The sequence below is a fragment of the Impatiens glandulifera genome, chromosome 2, assembly GCF_907164915.1.
Source record: "Impatiens glandulifera chromosome 2, dImpGla2.1, whole genome shotgun sequence".
Lineage (NCBI taxonomy): Eukaryota > Viridiplantae > Streptophyta > Magnoliopsida > Ericales > Balsaminaceae > Impatiens > Impatiens glandulifera.
Genome location: NC_061863.1, coordinates 8,024,706 through 8,043,232, shown reverse-complemented (window position 1 = coordinate 8,043,232; position 18,527 = coordinate 8,024,706). Strand labels below are relative to the sequence as shown.

The 18,527-nt window shown below is 31.1% G+C and overlaps 1 protein-coding gene and 1 pseudogene across 1 annotated transcript; one reads left to right on the top strand and one right to left on the bottom strand.

Annotated features, from left to right (window-relative positions):
* The first annotated feature begins 8,677 nt into the window (after positions 1 to 8,677).
* On the top strand, positions 8,678 to 12,712 carry LOC124924277 (annotated as a pseudogene).
* Positions 12,713 to 15,813: 3,101 nt separating this feature from the next.
* On the bottom strand, positions 15,814 to 17,023 carry LOC124924276 (protein ANTAGONIST OF LIKE HETEROCHROMATIN PROTEIN 1-like). The gene is made up of 3 exons (XM_047464336.1): positions 16,643 to 17,023; positions 16,310 to 16,565; positions 15,814 to 16,265 (listed from the first exon to the last, which is right to left on the bottom strand). The coding sequence occupies exons 1-3, from the start codon at positions 17,021 to 17,023 to the stop codon at positions 15,814 to 15,816; spliced, it is 1,089 nt and encodes a 362-aa protein (XP_047320292.1).
* Between the last annotated feature and the right edge of the window lie 1,504 nt (positions 17,024 to 18,527).

Genomic DNA, 18,527 nt, shown 5'->3' with positions numbered 1-18,527 from the left:
TTTAATGGGGGAATCAGAAACAGGAATCGCCTTTTGATGATCCGCAAGTGGCAAAAGAATGGCGGTTCTTTCTTTTTATAAAGCAAGCAAGACAGACGGGGAATCTCAAGAGACGTTATCATTTGGGTTCCCGTTATTTTGAATTTTTATTAACAGTTTTTTATTTTAGTGAAAATGAGACATAGGATTCTTAGAGTTTTATTTATTTAATTTTAAAAATTAGTTTTTTAAAATGTAATGATCATTTTATTATTTAATTAGGATATTAGAGATAATATATTAAATAAAGAATATTTTAGTATTAAATGAATAAAATTTTAAAAACAAATCAATATCAAAAATCTCTAATTAATAAGAAAATGATAGATTGGGGGTAGACCTGCAAACGATTCAAATTAACTTGAGCTCGAGTTCGAACGAGTTTATAAAATTGAGATCGAGCTCGACTCAACTATTTACCTACAAGCTTGAACTCGAACGAGTTTATAATTTGAGCTCGAGCTTGGCTCGACTATTTACCTACAAGTTCGAGTTCGAATGTGTTTATAAATTTGAGCTCGAGTTCGACTCAACTATACTTGAACTAAAATTAAATTTTCAAATATTGTTCAAAAATTAATATTTATTTTAAAATTTAATTTTTAATATTAAAATAAAGAAATATATATATTATTTATTATCGTGCTAAAAAATGTTCGACAAACCATCGATCAAGTATTATATGAGCTCAAGTTCGACTCGAATTCGACTCGAACTTGATCAAAGTTAAACTCAAGTCGAGTTTTGATCGAGCGGCTCACGAGCAACTTGACTCATTTGTAGTCCTAATAGAGCTAATACCTTTTTGGTTATCGAGGATTTCTATTGGGTTTTTGTTTAAAAATAAAATATATTTTTAATTATTATTTTTTTTGTTAAATTATTAAATGTTATTTTATATTTAAGATTTAAATTTTATAAAGATAAAATAAAAGTATTTTAGTATTTTATTGATTAAACGATAATAAATCGATAAAGAGTTTAATTTTTTAAATAAATAAAATTCTACAAAATTCACATTAAAAAAGTTCAAAGTGACCATAAATTATAAATATAGATTTTTTTTTTTACTTTAAAATTTGTCAAGTTATTTTCAATTCAAGTTATTCAGTTTGAATAAGTTTTTTCTTTTGTAAATGATATTTATCTTTTTCGTCCACACTTTGAATATTAATTGACACAAATAAATAATGTTCAAAAAGGGAATAGAAAATAAATATATACCACTAAAAATAATTTATTAATTCTTAAAATTTTATAAGAGATATTTATGTTTCTTTCACAAATATGATGATTCACTTCTATAAATAACTTCTCATAATAAAAAATCATTACTCTTATTAAATAAAAATATTTTTATAATTTAAAATAAATAAATAAATAAATATTTTTTTAATCTAAATTAAAAATAGATTTTGAATTTTATAATTTTATTTTTTATTTTGAAATAACTCAGATCAAACAAGGAGGAGTGTGGACTGTGTACCATGTGCATCAATTCTTTCAGACTGTCAGGTGGCTCAGTGTTGGCACAGTTTTGTCCTTGTTTGTTTAGGTTTATTTGATTTTTTTTTTAAATAATTTAATATATGAAATTATATCATTCAAATTATTGTTAAACATATAAGTATCATGTATTTAACTTTTATAAGAAACAATTGATCCATTTAATATTTGTTTTTGTTATAAATCAATAATTTATTTTAATAAAATTTCAAACTCATATCATTTTATACTATCTTTTGATTCACAAATAAAATTATTTAAAAATAACTATATAATTTATATGACATTGAGGTTTATGGGTTTTTTCAATAGGTATTATTTTTGAATACCTTATTTGTTATTTAATTCATTTTAGGGCTGTTTAAAATAATTTTATAGGATTTTACTGATTAGAGAGTAAAGTTATTTGAATATTAAGATATGATGACTCTGAGTTATAATTGTAAGGGTTAATATATTATTAGTGTATTTTTTTTTTTTTTTTTTGTTAGAATGAAATATATTTTAGTATTTAAATTGACAATTTAAATAAAAATAATTTATAATATTAATATTATTATGCTTTTTGATATTTGTCTGAAAGGGAATCGTTTGTAATTTAAAAAGATATATGTTTAGTCGTTATAATTAAATATTTTTTTTTTATTAATTTTTATATAATATAACTATTTAAAATAAATAAAAGAAAATATAATATAAAATGAAACATTAATTATTAAAAAGAAGAAAAAAAATAATAAAACAGAGCGACCAGAAATGAGCAGCTGCACTTTTGCTGCTAATTTTCAGGAAGGAGAGATAGTGGGAACTGATAGGGAAATGATGACGAATTAATTGAATATTATAATGCATATTTATAACGGTAACTTTTTTTTAAAATTTATTTTTACATTTGTTTATAATCACATTATCTTTAAAATCAAATCTACAAAAGTAATTTTAAATGGAAGTATGTTTGCTTTTATTTTTATAAAAAATTATAGTTATTTGAACATTCAAATAAAATAATCACAATTCAATTATATTTATTATAATATTTTTAATATAATAGTCCAATTTCTTATTAATTACATTATTTAATTCATTAAAAATATTAAATTATTTTATATTTATTTTAAAATAAATTTATTTTATCATTATATAAATATCATTGAATTTTAATAATGGTCAATCAAATTTTAAATAATCCAAAATCTATTTTAGAAACCTATATAGAACAAGTGCTTGAATGGGTGGATTCTTTTAGTTCGCTAATGTTTTTTAGATCTCGTTTGATTTAATTCTTACATTATACAAATAAGTTGTTACAAAAAAGTTAATAAAATGACCTCACCGTGCAATTAAAGAAAAAGTTTTGGACATAAGAAGTGGAATCAAACCAATTAGGAGTTTTTTTAAATGTATTTTAAAGATTTTTTTTTAATTTTATAAAAAAATAAAACATCAAATATGGTTTATTTCTCAAAGTTTAATTTCTAAAATTGATAAAATAAATAAGAACTATTTAATTGAGTTCTTAAAAAAAAAATTAAAATAATATTATTGATTTAACGAGTAATCTTTACATTAGTTTATCTATTTATAATAGTAATTGAGAAATAACTAAATTGAGAATATATAAGAATTAGTTATTATATTTCGTTTAATTAATAAGAGATAAATAAATAATTTCTCTTATTTATTTAATACTTTATCATCCCCTCCAAGTAAAAAGGTGAGGCACAAACCGTGAGTTTGCTACGTAAAAGAGCAAATCGATGAGAAAAAAGACCTTTGGTGAAGATATCAGCCACTTGATCTTCAGTAGGAATATACTGGATGAGTAGTAGTTTACGAACAACTTTTTCTCGAACAAAGTGAAAATCAATTTCAATATGTTTAGTGCGAGCATGAAATACCGGGTTTGCTAAAAAGAATGCGACGCCAAAATTATCACACCATAGAACCGGGGAAGAAGAAAGTCATGAAACTCGAAGTTCACTAAGTAGAGATTGAATTCAACAAAGATCAGTAGTTGTATATGCAAGAGCACAATATTCAGTACTAGAGCGAACAATTACTTGTTGTTTCTTAGAATTCCAAGAAATGAGGTTGTCACCTAGAAAAATACAAAATTCAGTTGTTGAACTACGATCATCGAGACATCTTGCCCAGTCAGCATTAGAGTAGGCAGCAAGAGTGAATTGTGAATTTGGACGAAGAAAGATCCCATGACGATGAGTATAACAAAGATATCGAAGAATACGTTTAACCGCTCCCCAATGAGAAGATGTGTGAGTTTGCATGAATTGACAAACTCGATTGACAACAAAGGCTAACTCAGGATGAGTTAGTGTAAGATATTTTAGAGCGCCTACTATACTACGATAGAGAAACGAATCAGATAAAGGATCACCATCATGTTTAGAAAGGGATGAGCCATCAGAGACGGGAGTGTGTAATGGCTTTGCTTGAAGCATATCATCCTGAGTGAGAATATCGTCAATATACTTGGATTGAGAAAGAAATAACTCATCTTTGGTACGAGTGGCTTCCATTCCAAGAAAGTAATGTGATTGACCTAAATCTTTAACAGTGAATAATTTATTTAATTGAAATATAATTTTTGTTAGAAACGATTTAAAGTTGCTTGTGAGAATAATATCGTCAACATATACTAAAAAGTATGTTGTTATTTAAGGTGCATGATACGTGAAGAGAGCCGTGTCAGATTTTGATTCTATGAAATCAAGAGATAGTAGAGCAGTCTAGAGAGTAGTATACCAGGAACGAGAAGACTGTTTAAGACCGTATATTGCTTTATGAAGTTTGCATATATGATTAGGAAAATATGGATGGACAAAACCGGATGTTGTGCCATGTAAACTTCTTCTTGTAAAGACCCATGAAGAAATGCATTGCTAATATCAAGTTGATGAATTAACCATTGATAAGATATTGCCAAAGAAAGAATAACACGAATCGTAGTGGGTTTTGCCTCAAGACTGAATGTCTCTTCATAATCAATACCTTATTGTTAATGGAATCATTTAGCCACGAAACATGCTTTATGTCGATCAATAGACCCGTCAACTTTATGTTTGAGTTTGAAAACCCATTTACATCCAACAATATTATGAGATGGTGTACGAGGAATAAGAGACCATGTTTTATTATGAATAAGAGCATTATATTCATTTGTCATGGCAAGACACCATTACGGATCCTTATTAGTTTTGGTAAAACATGTAGGTGTAGTAGCAGAAGAAGTAGCAGTGAGAGCTGATCAGGACATAGACCGTGCTTTATTGTGTATGATCATCTGATGAGTAGAAGATTTAGGTGCATTAACTGTTGTGATAATTGGTTGTATTCAAGGAACAGTAATAGTAGTAGAAGAAGATGATATAGTGTTTGGTGATGTTGTGGAGGTCGAAGAGGGTGATGATGGAGACGGTGAAGTGATATGAGATAATAGAGGTGGTATTGATGAATTAAGTGTAGTTGTTGGAAGAGATGTCTCATTATCTTTTTGTGGTTTAGACAAGTGCACAAAGTCCTTACTTTTAAAAGAAAAAGTGAGTTCGTCAAAAGTGACATGTCGAGAGATAAATATTCATCAAGACGGAATGTGAAGACATTTATAACCTTTATGAGATGAGCTATAACTAAGGAAACTGCATTCAGTAGTATGAAAATCGAGTTTGTTGATTGTACGGCCGTGTGAGTAGATAACAAGAACACCCAAATATCTTCAAAAAAACCCTAGTTAGGAGAAAAGTTAAATATAGTCTCGAATGGTGAACGTTGATGTAATGTCGGAGTAGGAAGACGATTGATAAGATATGTGGTTGTTTCAAAAGCTTCACTCCAATAATGTTGTGGCATAGATGCATGAGCCAATAAAGTGAGACCAGTTTTCGTAATATGACGAATTTTTCGTTCAATAATACCGTTTTGCTCACTAGTATGTGGACAAGATAAACGATGTAAAATACCATGATTATCCGTTAATGATTTGAAATTTCTATATTCTCCTCCTCAATCAGTTTGCAATATTTTGATTTTACGACTAAATAAATTTTTAACAAGTCGGAGAAAGTTGATAAACATATTCAAAACATCCGAGTTTTTCTTTAGCGGATATATCCATGTGAATTTGCTAAAATTATCCACAAAATGTACGAAATAACGACAACTAGTAGACGAAAATTCAGGAGCAGATCCCCAAACATCCGAATGAATTATATCTAAAGGAGCCATAGATGTAGATTTTGAAGCCGAAAAAGGTAGTTTATGTGCTTTCCCATATTGACATGATCCACAAAAGTAATAGTATTACTACCTGAAACTGGTAATTTAAAGTGTGATATAACTAAAGTTGTAGTAGCGCTAGAAGGATGTCTAAGTCATGAATGCCAAATTTGAGTCGGAGATCGAATACCAATAAATACTTGTTTATTAGAACATGTTGAAAACGAACTTTCAGTAGGTTCAATGCAATAAAATCCGTCCTTGAGTAATCCCTTAAGAAGCACTATCTTCGTATATCGGTCTTTAATAAGACAAACATTTGGGTGGAATTCAAAAATACGTTATTATCTAATGAAAATCTCGCGACACTCATCAGATTTTTAGTAATATACGGAACGTGTAAGATATTACGTAAGTAGAGATATTTTTGTTGATTTAAAATTTTAGTGGTACCAATATTATAAATATTCAGAGGCATACCGTTTCCGATTTTGATAGTTTGAGTACCTATATAAGGAGCATGTACGCGTAGATTATTAAGATCGAAAATAATATGGTCGGTAGCATCTTAATCTGGACACCAAATGAGATCTACAATAATAGACGATGTAACTAACATTGTCGTAGAATTTATAGAATTGATAAAATAAGTGGCGACCTAGATTTAAGGCGGGGTATATTTTCAACATAGATGGTGTGACACATACTTTTTTTTATGGCCATACCCAGAATTTTAAAATGGGGTGGGGGGCTTGAATTTTTTTTTTAGGGTGGACTTAAATAAATAATGAATTTTTTTTTGATAGAACGAGTGAATAAATGTAAATTTTGTCATTTTTTTAATAACTAAATAAACAAAATAATGAATTATATTAAAAAAAAATAAAAAATTAGTAGACATAAATGTTTTTTGTTTTGTTTTGTTTTGGGATGAAATACATAAATCCGTTCCTTACTTTTGCTAATGTCAAAAAGTTTGATCACACTAACAACCCTCTAGGTCATACTAGCCACACGCACGGAACTAAACCCCGTTAAAAAATAAAAATTAATTTATTAGTTGTCTAAAATTATACAGATTGCTCATTACTAAATTGATTGTTTCTTGATATTAATAAAATATCTTTGAAAACAATAAAAAGTACAATTTTCAAACATTACACAAACACAAATTTCAGTCCAGATTTCAAAAATTGAGCTTAATGCATTACAAGAAAACATAAAGTTCACTTACACTCTAATACTCAAAATACTCACATTTGGAAATCAAGAAACATAGCCAATTTATCAATCAAAGATGAAATGAAATTTGAGTTGCGATCATTTACAAACAATCGTTCAAAACATTAGTCAAACATTATATTTTTGCAAGGGGATAACAATCACATAGCTAAAGTAGACAACATCTTTATTAAAAAAAACTTCATTATGAATTACTGGGTAGATGTTTGGATGCATAATGATCATCAAGTTGATTTTCATTTGCTAGCCGAACTTGTAACAAAACCCATTTAATCAAAAACTTTAGTGAAATAACCTGAAATTTTCTTTCCAAATCTTATTTCAATCTTAAAACATAACCACATTCGTAGTAAAAATTCACTTTGAGCCTATTGAACTGTGATCCCATCTGTCCACACTTCTTTCACCATATAAAAACATATATTTCAAGAACAATTTTAACGAACAAGATATGACCAAATCAATTGGGAAATTTGAACACCCAATTAAGAGTTTGACAATGATAAGATTGAATTTTGTTTGCACCACCAACTAATGAGTTTATGAAAACTCGAACAAGTATTTTTCTAAAGATTCAGTCTTTAGAAAATATATTAATATGAATATTTTATTTATTTATTTTTTCATAAATGTTGCATAGAAAATAATTTAATAACATTTAAAACCGTTTAGACAAAATTTTGTTTTGTATATTTTAATAACAAAGAGCCCCAAATTATGAGGTTTAAAAAAATTGTCCAAAATTTTATTAATTGGCCCAATAAGGAGTCTCAATTTGACAATTCGATCATTTATTAAAAAAATAAATTATTTTAAGTGTAGATAGTTTATTAAAATTAATTTATAATTGTATATACTTGTGAACTAAACAAAATACACTAATTTTTTTTAAATAAACCTTAATTTATTTAAAAATTATTGTTTAAGGATAAGTTTGAGAGGGTGTAAGAAAAATACTTATAATAATGTAGATATCTAAATTTTACGCTATACAATTTAAAAAATTAATAAAATAAATTAATAATTATTCTAGACTATTTTTTGAGAAATCAAATAAAAGAAAAAGAAAAGGTAAACAAGTCTTAAACCAATTTGATTTAAGTCAAAAACTTAAACCAAACTAGCATAAGCCTTAACACTAGGCCACACCCACCAATAGACAGGCCCAACATAAAGAAAATAGGGAAATTTGATCAAATGACCCTAAAACTAACATTCGTCTCAAAACTAAGCCTCATAAAACGTTTTTACAAAATAACATTTTTTTTAATTTTGACCATTTTACCCTTAATATTTTTATTTATTTATTTCAGTAACCTTTCCTTAATTCTTCCCCATTTTTTCTTCTTTTCTTTCCCTCTTCTCCCCGAACCGACCATTTCTCTCCCTTCACTATCTTCACTGGTTTCCTCCCCAACGATCGCCAAGCCAAGCAACGACGTACGCCTCTCCGCAACCATTCACCGCTTGCATATTCAAGGGAGTTTTTATATTTTTCTTGCTTCTTTTGCATTCTGTGTATGATAAGTTTTAGGGTTTTAAGTTTTAGGGTTTTAAGATTTTATGTGGATGTTTTTCTGGTTTCTAGGGATTAAATTTCCCTTCACTAACCCTAAATACAGACAGAGAAAGAAGATTGAAGAAGCAAACTTGGAAAATGGGAGTGGAGAAGCAGATTTTGAAAGCTAGAAATTGTCCCAAGCCCTCGGCCAAACCGTCACCATTCACTACACTGGATTTGGTTATTTCTTTACTTTTATCTATATTTCATTCGATATCTAATCTATGTACTGAATATTTGCTAACTCCCGCCATCTTTCTTTGCATGCAGGCAAAAATGGAGATCTTACTAAGAAGTTTTAGAGGTACACTTACGAATCTATTGAACAACTTCAATTTTGATTTCTCCTTTTATCGACCCACCCCTTTATCTTATTTTTACTCTTTTTTGTTTGTTTGTTTATCACAAAGGACCCTGGACAAGAGCCTTTCACTTTCAAGATTGGCCTCAGTTCTGTTATTAAAGGTTATTGCTGAGTAGACTTGAATATTTGGGTTACCTAAGAAGATGTTAAGCTATCTTGGAGACAACTCTAGATCTAGAAGAGAGAGACGAGTGAATCTGGGTCATCTGGTATCGACGAGTGCATTTGGGTCATCTGGCATCGACGAGTGCATCTAGGCCATCCGGCACCGGCGAGTGCTTCTAAGCCATCCGACACCAGCGAGTGCATCTGGGTCATCCGACACCGGCAAGTGCATCTGGGCCATCCGACACTAGTGAGTGCATCTGGGCCATCCGACACTGGCAAATGCATCTAGGTCATCCGGCACCGGCGAGTCCGAGTGTTATATAAACTCGTGTCATAACCCTGATTTGTACTGTTGTAATCTTTATTCTAGTCTCCTAATAAGATTTTCTCTTTATGGTAGTTTTATCTTGTTGAACCACGTTAAAATCTGTGTCATTTTTTATTGCTTACGTCATCTCACGCGTTCCGTTACAACAAACTGGTATCAGAGCTTCAGGTTATTTGATTGTTTGTTCTTTCAATTGAGATGATAGTAGTAAGAATCAAGACGACAAGTTCAGGAGGAGAAGACAATGTGGCAAATCAAGATGCGGGCTTTGCTGAAACAACAAGGCTTACGGGGGTCGCTGAAGTTGTCAACAGGAGCAGAAATAACCATTGAGATTTTCATTCCGGAGGAAAAGATAATGTTGCAGATCAAGATACGGGCTCTACTAAAATGAGAAGGCTTATGGTGTTGCTGAAGTTATCGGTAGGAACAGAACAACCGTTGAGATTGTCAATCTGGAGGAGAAAATAATGTGGTAGATGAAAATGCGGGCTCCAATGAAACAACAGGGCTTATGGGGGTCGCTGAAGTTGTCAACAGGAGTAGAAAAACCTTTGAGATTGTCATTCTAGAGGAGAAGATAATATGGCAGATCAAAATGCGTGCTCTACTAAAAAGACATGTCTTATGGGCTTACTAAAGTTATCGGTAGGAGCAAACAACCGTTGAGATTGTCATTCTAGAGGAAAAGATAATGTGGCAGATAAAGATGCGGACTCTACTACAACGGCATGACTTATGGGCTTACTGAAGTTATCGTTAGAAGCATGAGAACAATTGAGATTATCATTATAGAGGAGAAGATAATATGGAAGATCAAGATGTGGGCTCTACAAAAACGATTGGGCTTATGGGGTTGCTGAAGTTATCGGTAGGAGAAGAACAACCGTTGAGATTGACATTCTAGAGGAGGTGAATACGTTAGAACCATTCACCTACAAAGAAACTGTATTCGGTTCTGAAGTTGCACAATGGTTTACAGCAATGAGAGTATTCAAGTTAAGGTGGAGATTTATTAAGTCGACTTAAATATTTGGATTAACAAAGGAGTTGTTAAGTTGTCTTAGAGACAACTCTAATTATAGAAGAGAGAGATAGTAGATCATCTGGGCCATCTCTAGCATTGACTAATGCATCTGGGCCATCTCTAGCATTAACTAATGTATCTAGGTCATCTCTAGCATTGACTAATGCATCTAGGCCATCTTTAGCATTGACTAATGCATCTGGGCCACATCTGACATTGACTAATGTATTTGGGCCATATCTGGCATTGACTAATGCATTTAGGCCATCTCTAGCATTGACTAATGCATCTGGGCCATCTATGACATTGACTTATGTATTTGAACCATCTCTGGCATTGACTTATGCATTTGGGCCATCTATAGCATTGACTAATTCATCTAGGCCATCTCTGACATTGACTAATGCATCTGTGCCATCTTTGGTATTGACTAATGCATTTGGGCCACATCTGACATTGACTAATGTATTTGGGCCATCTCTAATATTGACTAATGCATCTGAATCATTTTTAGCATTGAATAATGCATCTGGGCTATCTCTGACATTGACTAATGTATATGGGCCACATCTGATATTGACTAATGTATTTGTGCCATCTCTGACATTGACTAATGCATCTGTGCCACATCTGACATTGACTAATGTATTTTGGGTCATCTATAGTATTGATAAATATATTTGGATCATCTCTGGTATTGACAAATACATCTGGGTCACATGTAGCATTGATTAATATGTTTGTGCTATTATGGTTTGCAACAATTAGAGTATTCAAGTCAATGTGGAGATTTGCTGAGTAGACTTGAATATTTGAGTTACCTAAGAAGATGTTAAGCTATCTTGGAGACAACTCTGGATCTAGAAGAGAGGGACGAGTGAATCTGGGTCATCCGGCACCGACGAGTGCATTTGGGTCATCAGCATCGACGAGTGCATCTGGGCCATCCGGCACCGGCGAGTGCTTTTGGGCCATCCAACACTGACGAGTGCTTTTGGGCCATCCGACACCGGCGAGTGCATCTAGGTCATCTAGCACCGACGAGTGCATCTGGGCCATCCGACACCGGCGAGTGCATCTGGGCCATCCGACACCGGCGAGTGCATCTGGGCGATCCGGCACCGACGAGTGCTTTTAAGCCATCCGAAACCAGCGAGTGCATCTGGGTCATCCAGCACCGACGAGTGCATCTGAATCATCTCTCATTGACGAACGCATTTGTTAAGTTGTCTTATAACAACTTTGGATCAAAGAGATGAGATATAATATTTGGGTATTGATTAATACATTTGGAGTATTTGAGGGAATTCAAGTCAAGGTGGAGATTTGTTGAGATGCCTTGAATTGATGATGCAAGGAAAGAGAATATTGAACAAAAGAAAAGTATATCTTTTTAGTGTGTAATCTTGATTTAAAGAAATAAGATTAACACAAAAGGAAATGTGATCTTTTGTTATGCTAATATAACTAGGAAAGTATTGTGATAATATTTTGGATATTATTTGCCAAAATATTGTGTTGACCTAGTTGAATCCTATTTAAAGGTGTAGTCGGGCACTTCTGAAAGTTGAAGTCTTTGCCTTGAGAGCATTGTTTCCAGTCCTAGTTCTGTAATTATTAGGGTTTCAGGGGACCGAGTGTTATATAAACTCGTGTCATAACCCTAGTTTGTACTGTTATAATCTTTGTTTTGATCTCCTAATAAGATTCTCTCTTTCTGGTGGATGTAGCAAAGTTTTATCTTGGTGAACCACGTTAAAATCTGCGTCATTCTATATTGTTTACGTCATCCCACGCGTTCCATTACAACAGTTATAATACTCTACAATCTCAATTCGTTCGTTTGGTTCTGTGCTTAATATTGCAATTGATATGTTTTAATAATGTTATATAATAGAATGGAAGTTATCAACAATCAATTATTATTATAGTTTGCTTAATATTAAATGGATGTTCAAAAATCTGAACTTCCCCTCTAAAACTAGAGCTAAAGAAAATCTCTCTGTTTGTATCAGGATTGAATGAAGGTGTTTTGGGAATGCAATTGGGAGAGGTTGCTTGTTTAAAGGTAATTTTTGGACCTTATATTGCCTTATTGTACCGTGTTCTATGAATTTTCATTAGATTGTAAGTTTGAATAACAAAGAAAAATGCAAGAACTGCAGTTTAGGAAGTCAGCATTGATTAAAGTTTTCCATTGTTATCCAGCAATGGCCTTCACTTAAATCTAGAATTCTAGAATTACCATTATGTCTCAAGATTAAGGCATGCAATGGAAGAGTAGTTGGAGAGCCTATTGAATAACAAGGTTGATCGTATATACATAGAGAATCAAATGCCTTAAAGGAGAAGCTTGATTTTAACTTTTTACTACATGGGTGATGGATAAATGTGGATTATGATGTTATATTATGTTTATATAGTTATTGACATTGATCATGTTGATTTTAATAACAGTGGCTAGTATTGAAGTTTAAGGTCTCTTACATGGTTCTCATCAATTTTGAATGTGAATATTTTTTATGCATAAGAGATCAAATAAATAGCGATATATGTGTAAACTTTAACATCTATTAATCAAGTAAGGCATGCAATGGAAGAGTAGTTGGAGAGCCTATTGAATAACAAGGTTGATCGTATATACATAGAGAATCAAATGCCTTAAAGGAGAAGCTTGATTTTAACTTTTTACTACATGGGTGATGGATAAATGTGGATTATGATGTTATATTATGTTTATATAGTTATTGACATTGATCATGTTGATTTTAATAACAGTGGCTAGTATTGAAGTTTAAGGTCTCTTACATGGTTCTCATCAATTTTGAATGTGAATATTTTTTATGCATAAGAGATCAAATAAATAGCGATATATGTGTAAACTTTAACATCTATTAATCAAGTAAGCAAATATTGAAAAATTTCTGGGTAAAAACTGTTAATATTCAAATCTTATTAAAGTTCGAGTTTGTAAGTCAATTACCACTGAAGATTACACTAATGTGAATGAGAACCCAAAATCGAGCAAGAGTAACATTAAATGTACAAACAAATGAAAAACCCTAGTTCATGCAAATAACAAGTTTTCTAGATGAAACAAACCATCGAGAACCTTAGAATCTCGAAAACTAACCCTAGTTCTACCAAATGTAGGTACATAAATCAACGAGATCAAGACAGAACATGAAGCGGTGGTAAAAGAATAAAAAAACATGACATGTATTTGTAAGCTACATTTTGTGCAGAGGTGGACAAACTGTATTTTGCGCAGGAGTGGGCAAACTGCGTTGGGCGCAAAAAACATTTTGCGTGGGGAAAAAAAATTAAGAAGGGTGTGAGGCGCAAAAAATATTTTGCGTGGGAAAAAAAAGAAGTAAAATTTAAGAAGGGTGTGGGGCGCAAAAAAAAGGAAAATTTAAGAAAGGTCGTGGGGCGAAAAAAAAAATAAAAAAATTAAGAAGGGTAAAATTATCCAAATTTATAAAAAAAAGGCTATTTTTGCAAAAAGTTATTATTGAGGTTAGTTTTGAGAATGACCCTCTTTTTGAGGGTCATTTGATCAAGTTTCCCCAAAAAATACCATTAATATAGTCAGTTGGGTGTAAAAATAAATAAATAAAGAGGCCAGGGTCTCTTTGTAACAAGGAGAGAAGATTTCAAACTCTACGTGCGTTGTTAAAATGCGAAAATCCCTCATTTTCCACATAACCTTAACATTCTTTCTCTCCTCCCATCCGACGAAGATAAAGCAATTACCACCTCCTTCACCACCTTCATAAAACAACTACGATTTCAATCTTATCTCTTCTGACGACGAACGTTGTCTCATCTTTCTTCGCGTCAACAAAGGAGATAAGCTTCCGCCGAAATGTAATACTATAGGAAAGCTTCTCGAAGCCCACAAAAGACGAATTCAGTCGAAGAAGTCAAAGCTCATTAATGACAATCGGACGAAAAAACGAAAAGAAAAATTGACTTCTTTTGAGACGATCCAACAAAAGTGGTGTTTAAGACTAAACTCTGAATTTTTTTTAATCCTTATAATAAAAGAGGTATTAACCCTAAAATCACAGAAAATGTGTTAATAAAAAAATTCGGGGGCAACAATTCGTCGACTATCTTTGATAATACAAAGTAGTTCTTACAGAAATTTTGACTACAGGAAACAGTAAAGAAAATGAAATTAACGGAATAAACATTAACAAAGGAACTTGACTTCTGAAATTATCAAGATTTGATTGACATAACAATCGTCAATTAGAAAATATATTGACAAACCATCAAGATTTGATTAACATAAAAATCGTCAATTAAGAAATATTTTGACACACGAAACCATCCAGATTTGATTGACATAATAATGGTCAATTAGGAAATATCTTGATACACAAACTATCATAATTTGATTGACATAACAATCGGAAATTAAGAAATACCTTGACATATCAAAACCATAAAGATTTGATTGACATAATAATAATCAATTAGTAAATATCTTGACATACCAAAACCATCAAAATTTGATTTAACATAATAATAGTCAATTAGTAAATATATTGACTTACCAAAACCATCAATATTTTATGAACATAATAATCATCAATTAGTAAATATCTTAACTTATCAAACCCTGATATAGTGAAATGTTACCCATATCCTAGCATTAGAGATAGAGATCTGTAAAAAAAAAATCATGATACACAAGTCTCGTGAGAGGCTTGATATGTTTGATCTTTATCCTTTCAACCATTTTTAAAATAATATAAGTCTGAATAAATTGAGAATTGTAATTAAGTGTCTATTAGGCCTCGTTTGATCTTTGGGTTATTGGGATAAAACCCAGGTTTTATCCCAAACCCAAACAATCCCATCACAACTCAAATCAACCATTTTATTAATTAAAATACCAAAACTACCCTTTAATTAAATTTAATATTATTTTTATTAATTACCTTAAATAAAAATTAAAACACCATATAAATCTAACTATAACATATCATATTATTTATCATAACATTTAAATTTTAAATAATTCAAATAAATAAATAATTATACTAAAAAATAAAATTTATATATTTATCTAACAAATATTAATTAATTTATAAAAATATCTCATCTAAATTAAATATTTATAAACAAATTTATTCTAACTTTATTTTTTATATAAACTAACTCTAAACCATAATTTTAAATAAATATATTAATTAATTTAAGTTCATATTTTTTCAATTTAATAAAATAAAAAAATATTAGAATGTAATTTTAAAAAAAAATATTATAACTCTAACAATCTTATATAAACACATCTATTATCAAATTTTTATTTGTATTGATATAATACATGACATTCAAATAAAAAAAAGTAATGACAATAAAATCTTAAACAACCCATATAAAATTATCATTTATTCATGTCTAATACAATCATACACTTTTTTAGAAAGCTCATCTCGAAATTGATCCATTTCATTACGAGGTAAAACATTAGGCGACAATAAAATATCATCGTCTACTAATACTTCAGTGTCATCATTGGGGTTATCATCCACTATGACTTCTATATTATTCTTCCGAACAAAATTATGTAAACCTGCAGTTGCTTGAATTATTTGAAGTTGTTTCTTAAGATTAAATCCACGTAATGATTTTCCGTTTGAGATAATTCGCCACTTATTTTTCCAAATTCCGAATGTCCTCTCTATGGTTGATCTGAGCGAAGAGTGTTGCATATTGAACATCTCTTTTCTCGTAGAAAGAAGTACTCCTCCGAAATGATGAGGATGGTAATTTGTTCGAGGATATGGGGCTAAATACCCTATTTGATTTGAATACCCAGAATCAACCAGATAATATTTTCCTGTAACAAATTAAGAATTAGTTATAGTATTATTTACAATAAACCTGATATGTGTTTAATTAACGTACCCGGGAGTGGATGTGGAAAAAGATATTGAGGAGTATGTCGTGCTATATCAAGCACCGTTGAGTCGTGCATTGATCCTTCTGCACCAGACACAAAATAAGTGAACATGAGATCATGGTTACATATTGCTATTACGTTAGTGGTTGTGTGTCCCGATCGTCCACGCCAACAATACGAATTTTCTGCTTTAGGATACACTTCCACGTGAGTACCATCTATAGCACCAATGCAATTCTGCACATATGACAACATAAATTAGATAATTTCTTACATAAGACAACACATATAAAATTAAAAAAATTAATTGAAACCTTAAATATTTGACGTAATGGTGTTGTTGTAAACTTTGGATGTATAATATTTTGATCAATCGGTTGTATCTCAGCAATACTTAGTCGATGAAGGGACTTTAGTACCATTGAAACGTATCGAGATACTGTTTGTTTAGAGTGACCAAATGTTATTCCCACACAAGACATACTATGACCATGTGCTAAATATTGTAAGGTCATCACCACTTGTTCCTCAACTCGAATTGAAGATCGTAAGATAGGCAACTCATACACTTGTACAAGTTGTTCTATAAGTAGTCTAAGACAATGAGTCTCCATTCTAATCATGTTTAGACATTTCTCATTGTCAGACATTATCACTTGTACAAGTTCCATACCTCGAGTAGAAGGATCCTTCATTGGGCGTGTTAATGAATAATTGAACGTGTCTCCCAATATCTCCATCAATAATGTTAAAAAAGATAGATCATATTCGTCTAACTCTGGTGGTAAATTAGAATGATCCATTTTTTTCCTGCAATGTAATGAAAATATAAAAATTAAACTATATAATTATAAAATACATTCATAGATTAACATATAATAATAATAATATATTAATTATAAAAGTGACACATAATTAAACAAAGTACTTAAATACCTTAAAAAAACTCTTACATAATTAATACGATAGTGGTTAAATAACAAATACAACAGATCAATAATCCGGTGGTGGTGGGTAAGGATAGTATGGTGGAAAATTAAGGTCACAGGGTTGATGACTTGGGAGATCTTTACTCATTGTTCCTGGACGAATATGCTTATTTTCATCAACTATGAACCGAAGATAGTCTAATTGTTCTTCTTGATCATCAATTGCCAAGAAACTAACCATTAGATCTGGAAGGGCACTAAAAACATTCACTCCAACCCTGTAGAGCTCTGATCTGCTACTAATTTTGTGTACTTTAAGCATTGTGTCTATACACTTCTTTATAGAAGGTTGAGACCCCACCGATGGATTTACAGAACCGTGTGCAAACTGCATACTATCATTCGTGTGTTCATACGGTTCCGATATATTCATGTAGTCAGATTTCTCTTTGTGCTTATCTTTCTCTTGAAAGAACATAGAAATTACTTTTTTGCAAGGAGATAACCATGCATTCTTTTTTTTTGGGTGCATTGGATGAACTTGCTTTTCGTTTGCTCCCTGAACTGTCATAATTAGACTCCGTACCTTGGCTTTGGTTACCAACAAGTGGGTCATGAAAACCTTCATCAATGGTTTTATCAGAATCGCCAGACCCCTCGTCTATATTTAATGCATGTTCCATATTTTCACCAGTAGCAGCACGATGAGCCCCAAAATTTTTTTCCAACAAATCATAATCTGCTATTTGTTTGTTTTTTAATTGTGATAGCCCTTTCCAATTCTAAAAAAATATTCCAATAAAATTAGAATCAAATAAAAATTTATTGTTGATTGACTTTCTAATTTCAATTGACATATTATTACCTTATGTTCTGCCCACCATTCGTCTGAGGCCGTAATCTCTTTTGTGTCGTTGTTAAATCCGATTCCAGTTGATTTTCTAGCCCGACATATCAAGTTCCATAATTTTTTTTTATTCTTGAAGTGGTTTTTGAATTGTTCATTTGTGTGATAAATTCGAAATCTCTCCCAAAATCTTTCAGCCAACATTTCACACGTGGGTTTCCGAAGCCCTCCTTCTACAAGTTTTTTATTCTCTTTTTCAATGACTAATAGTTCAAGAAAGTAGGTTGCTCTTTCGGGACATGCTTCCCACTTCGCAGTATTTGGAGCAATACCTTGCCACTTTGACAAACTCATTTTCCTAACTGAAGGGAAATTATTATTATAAAATCCAACAGATAATATTATGTTCATATACTATCATAT

Bases quoted from the DNA above. Each gene is read 5' to 3' on its own strand.
- LOC124924276 (XM_047464336.1), bottom strand. From the start codon at position 17,023: ATGAAGGATCCTTCTACTCGAGGTATGGAACTTGTACAAGTGATAATG. The intron at 16,566-16,642 runs GTTTCAATTAAT...TCATATGTGCAG, and splicing joins CATTACGTCAAATATTTAAG to AATTGCATTGGTGCTATAGA. The intron at 16,266-16,309 runs GTTTATTGTAAA...AATTTGTTACAG, and splicing joins GTTAATTAAACACATATCAG to GAAAATATTATCTGGTTGAT.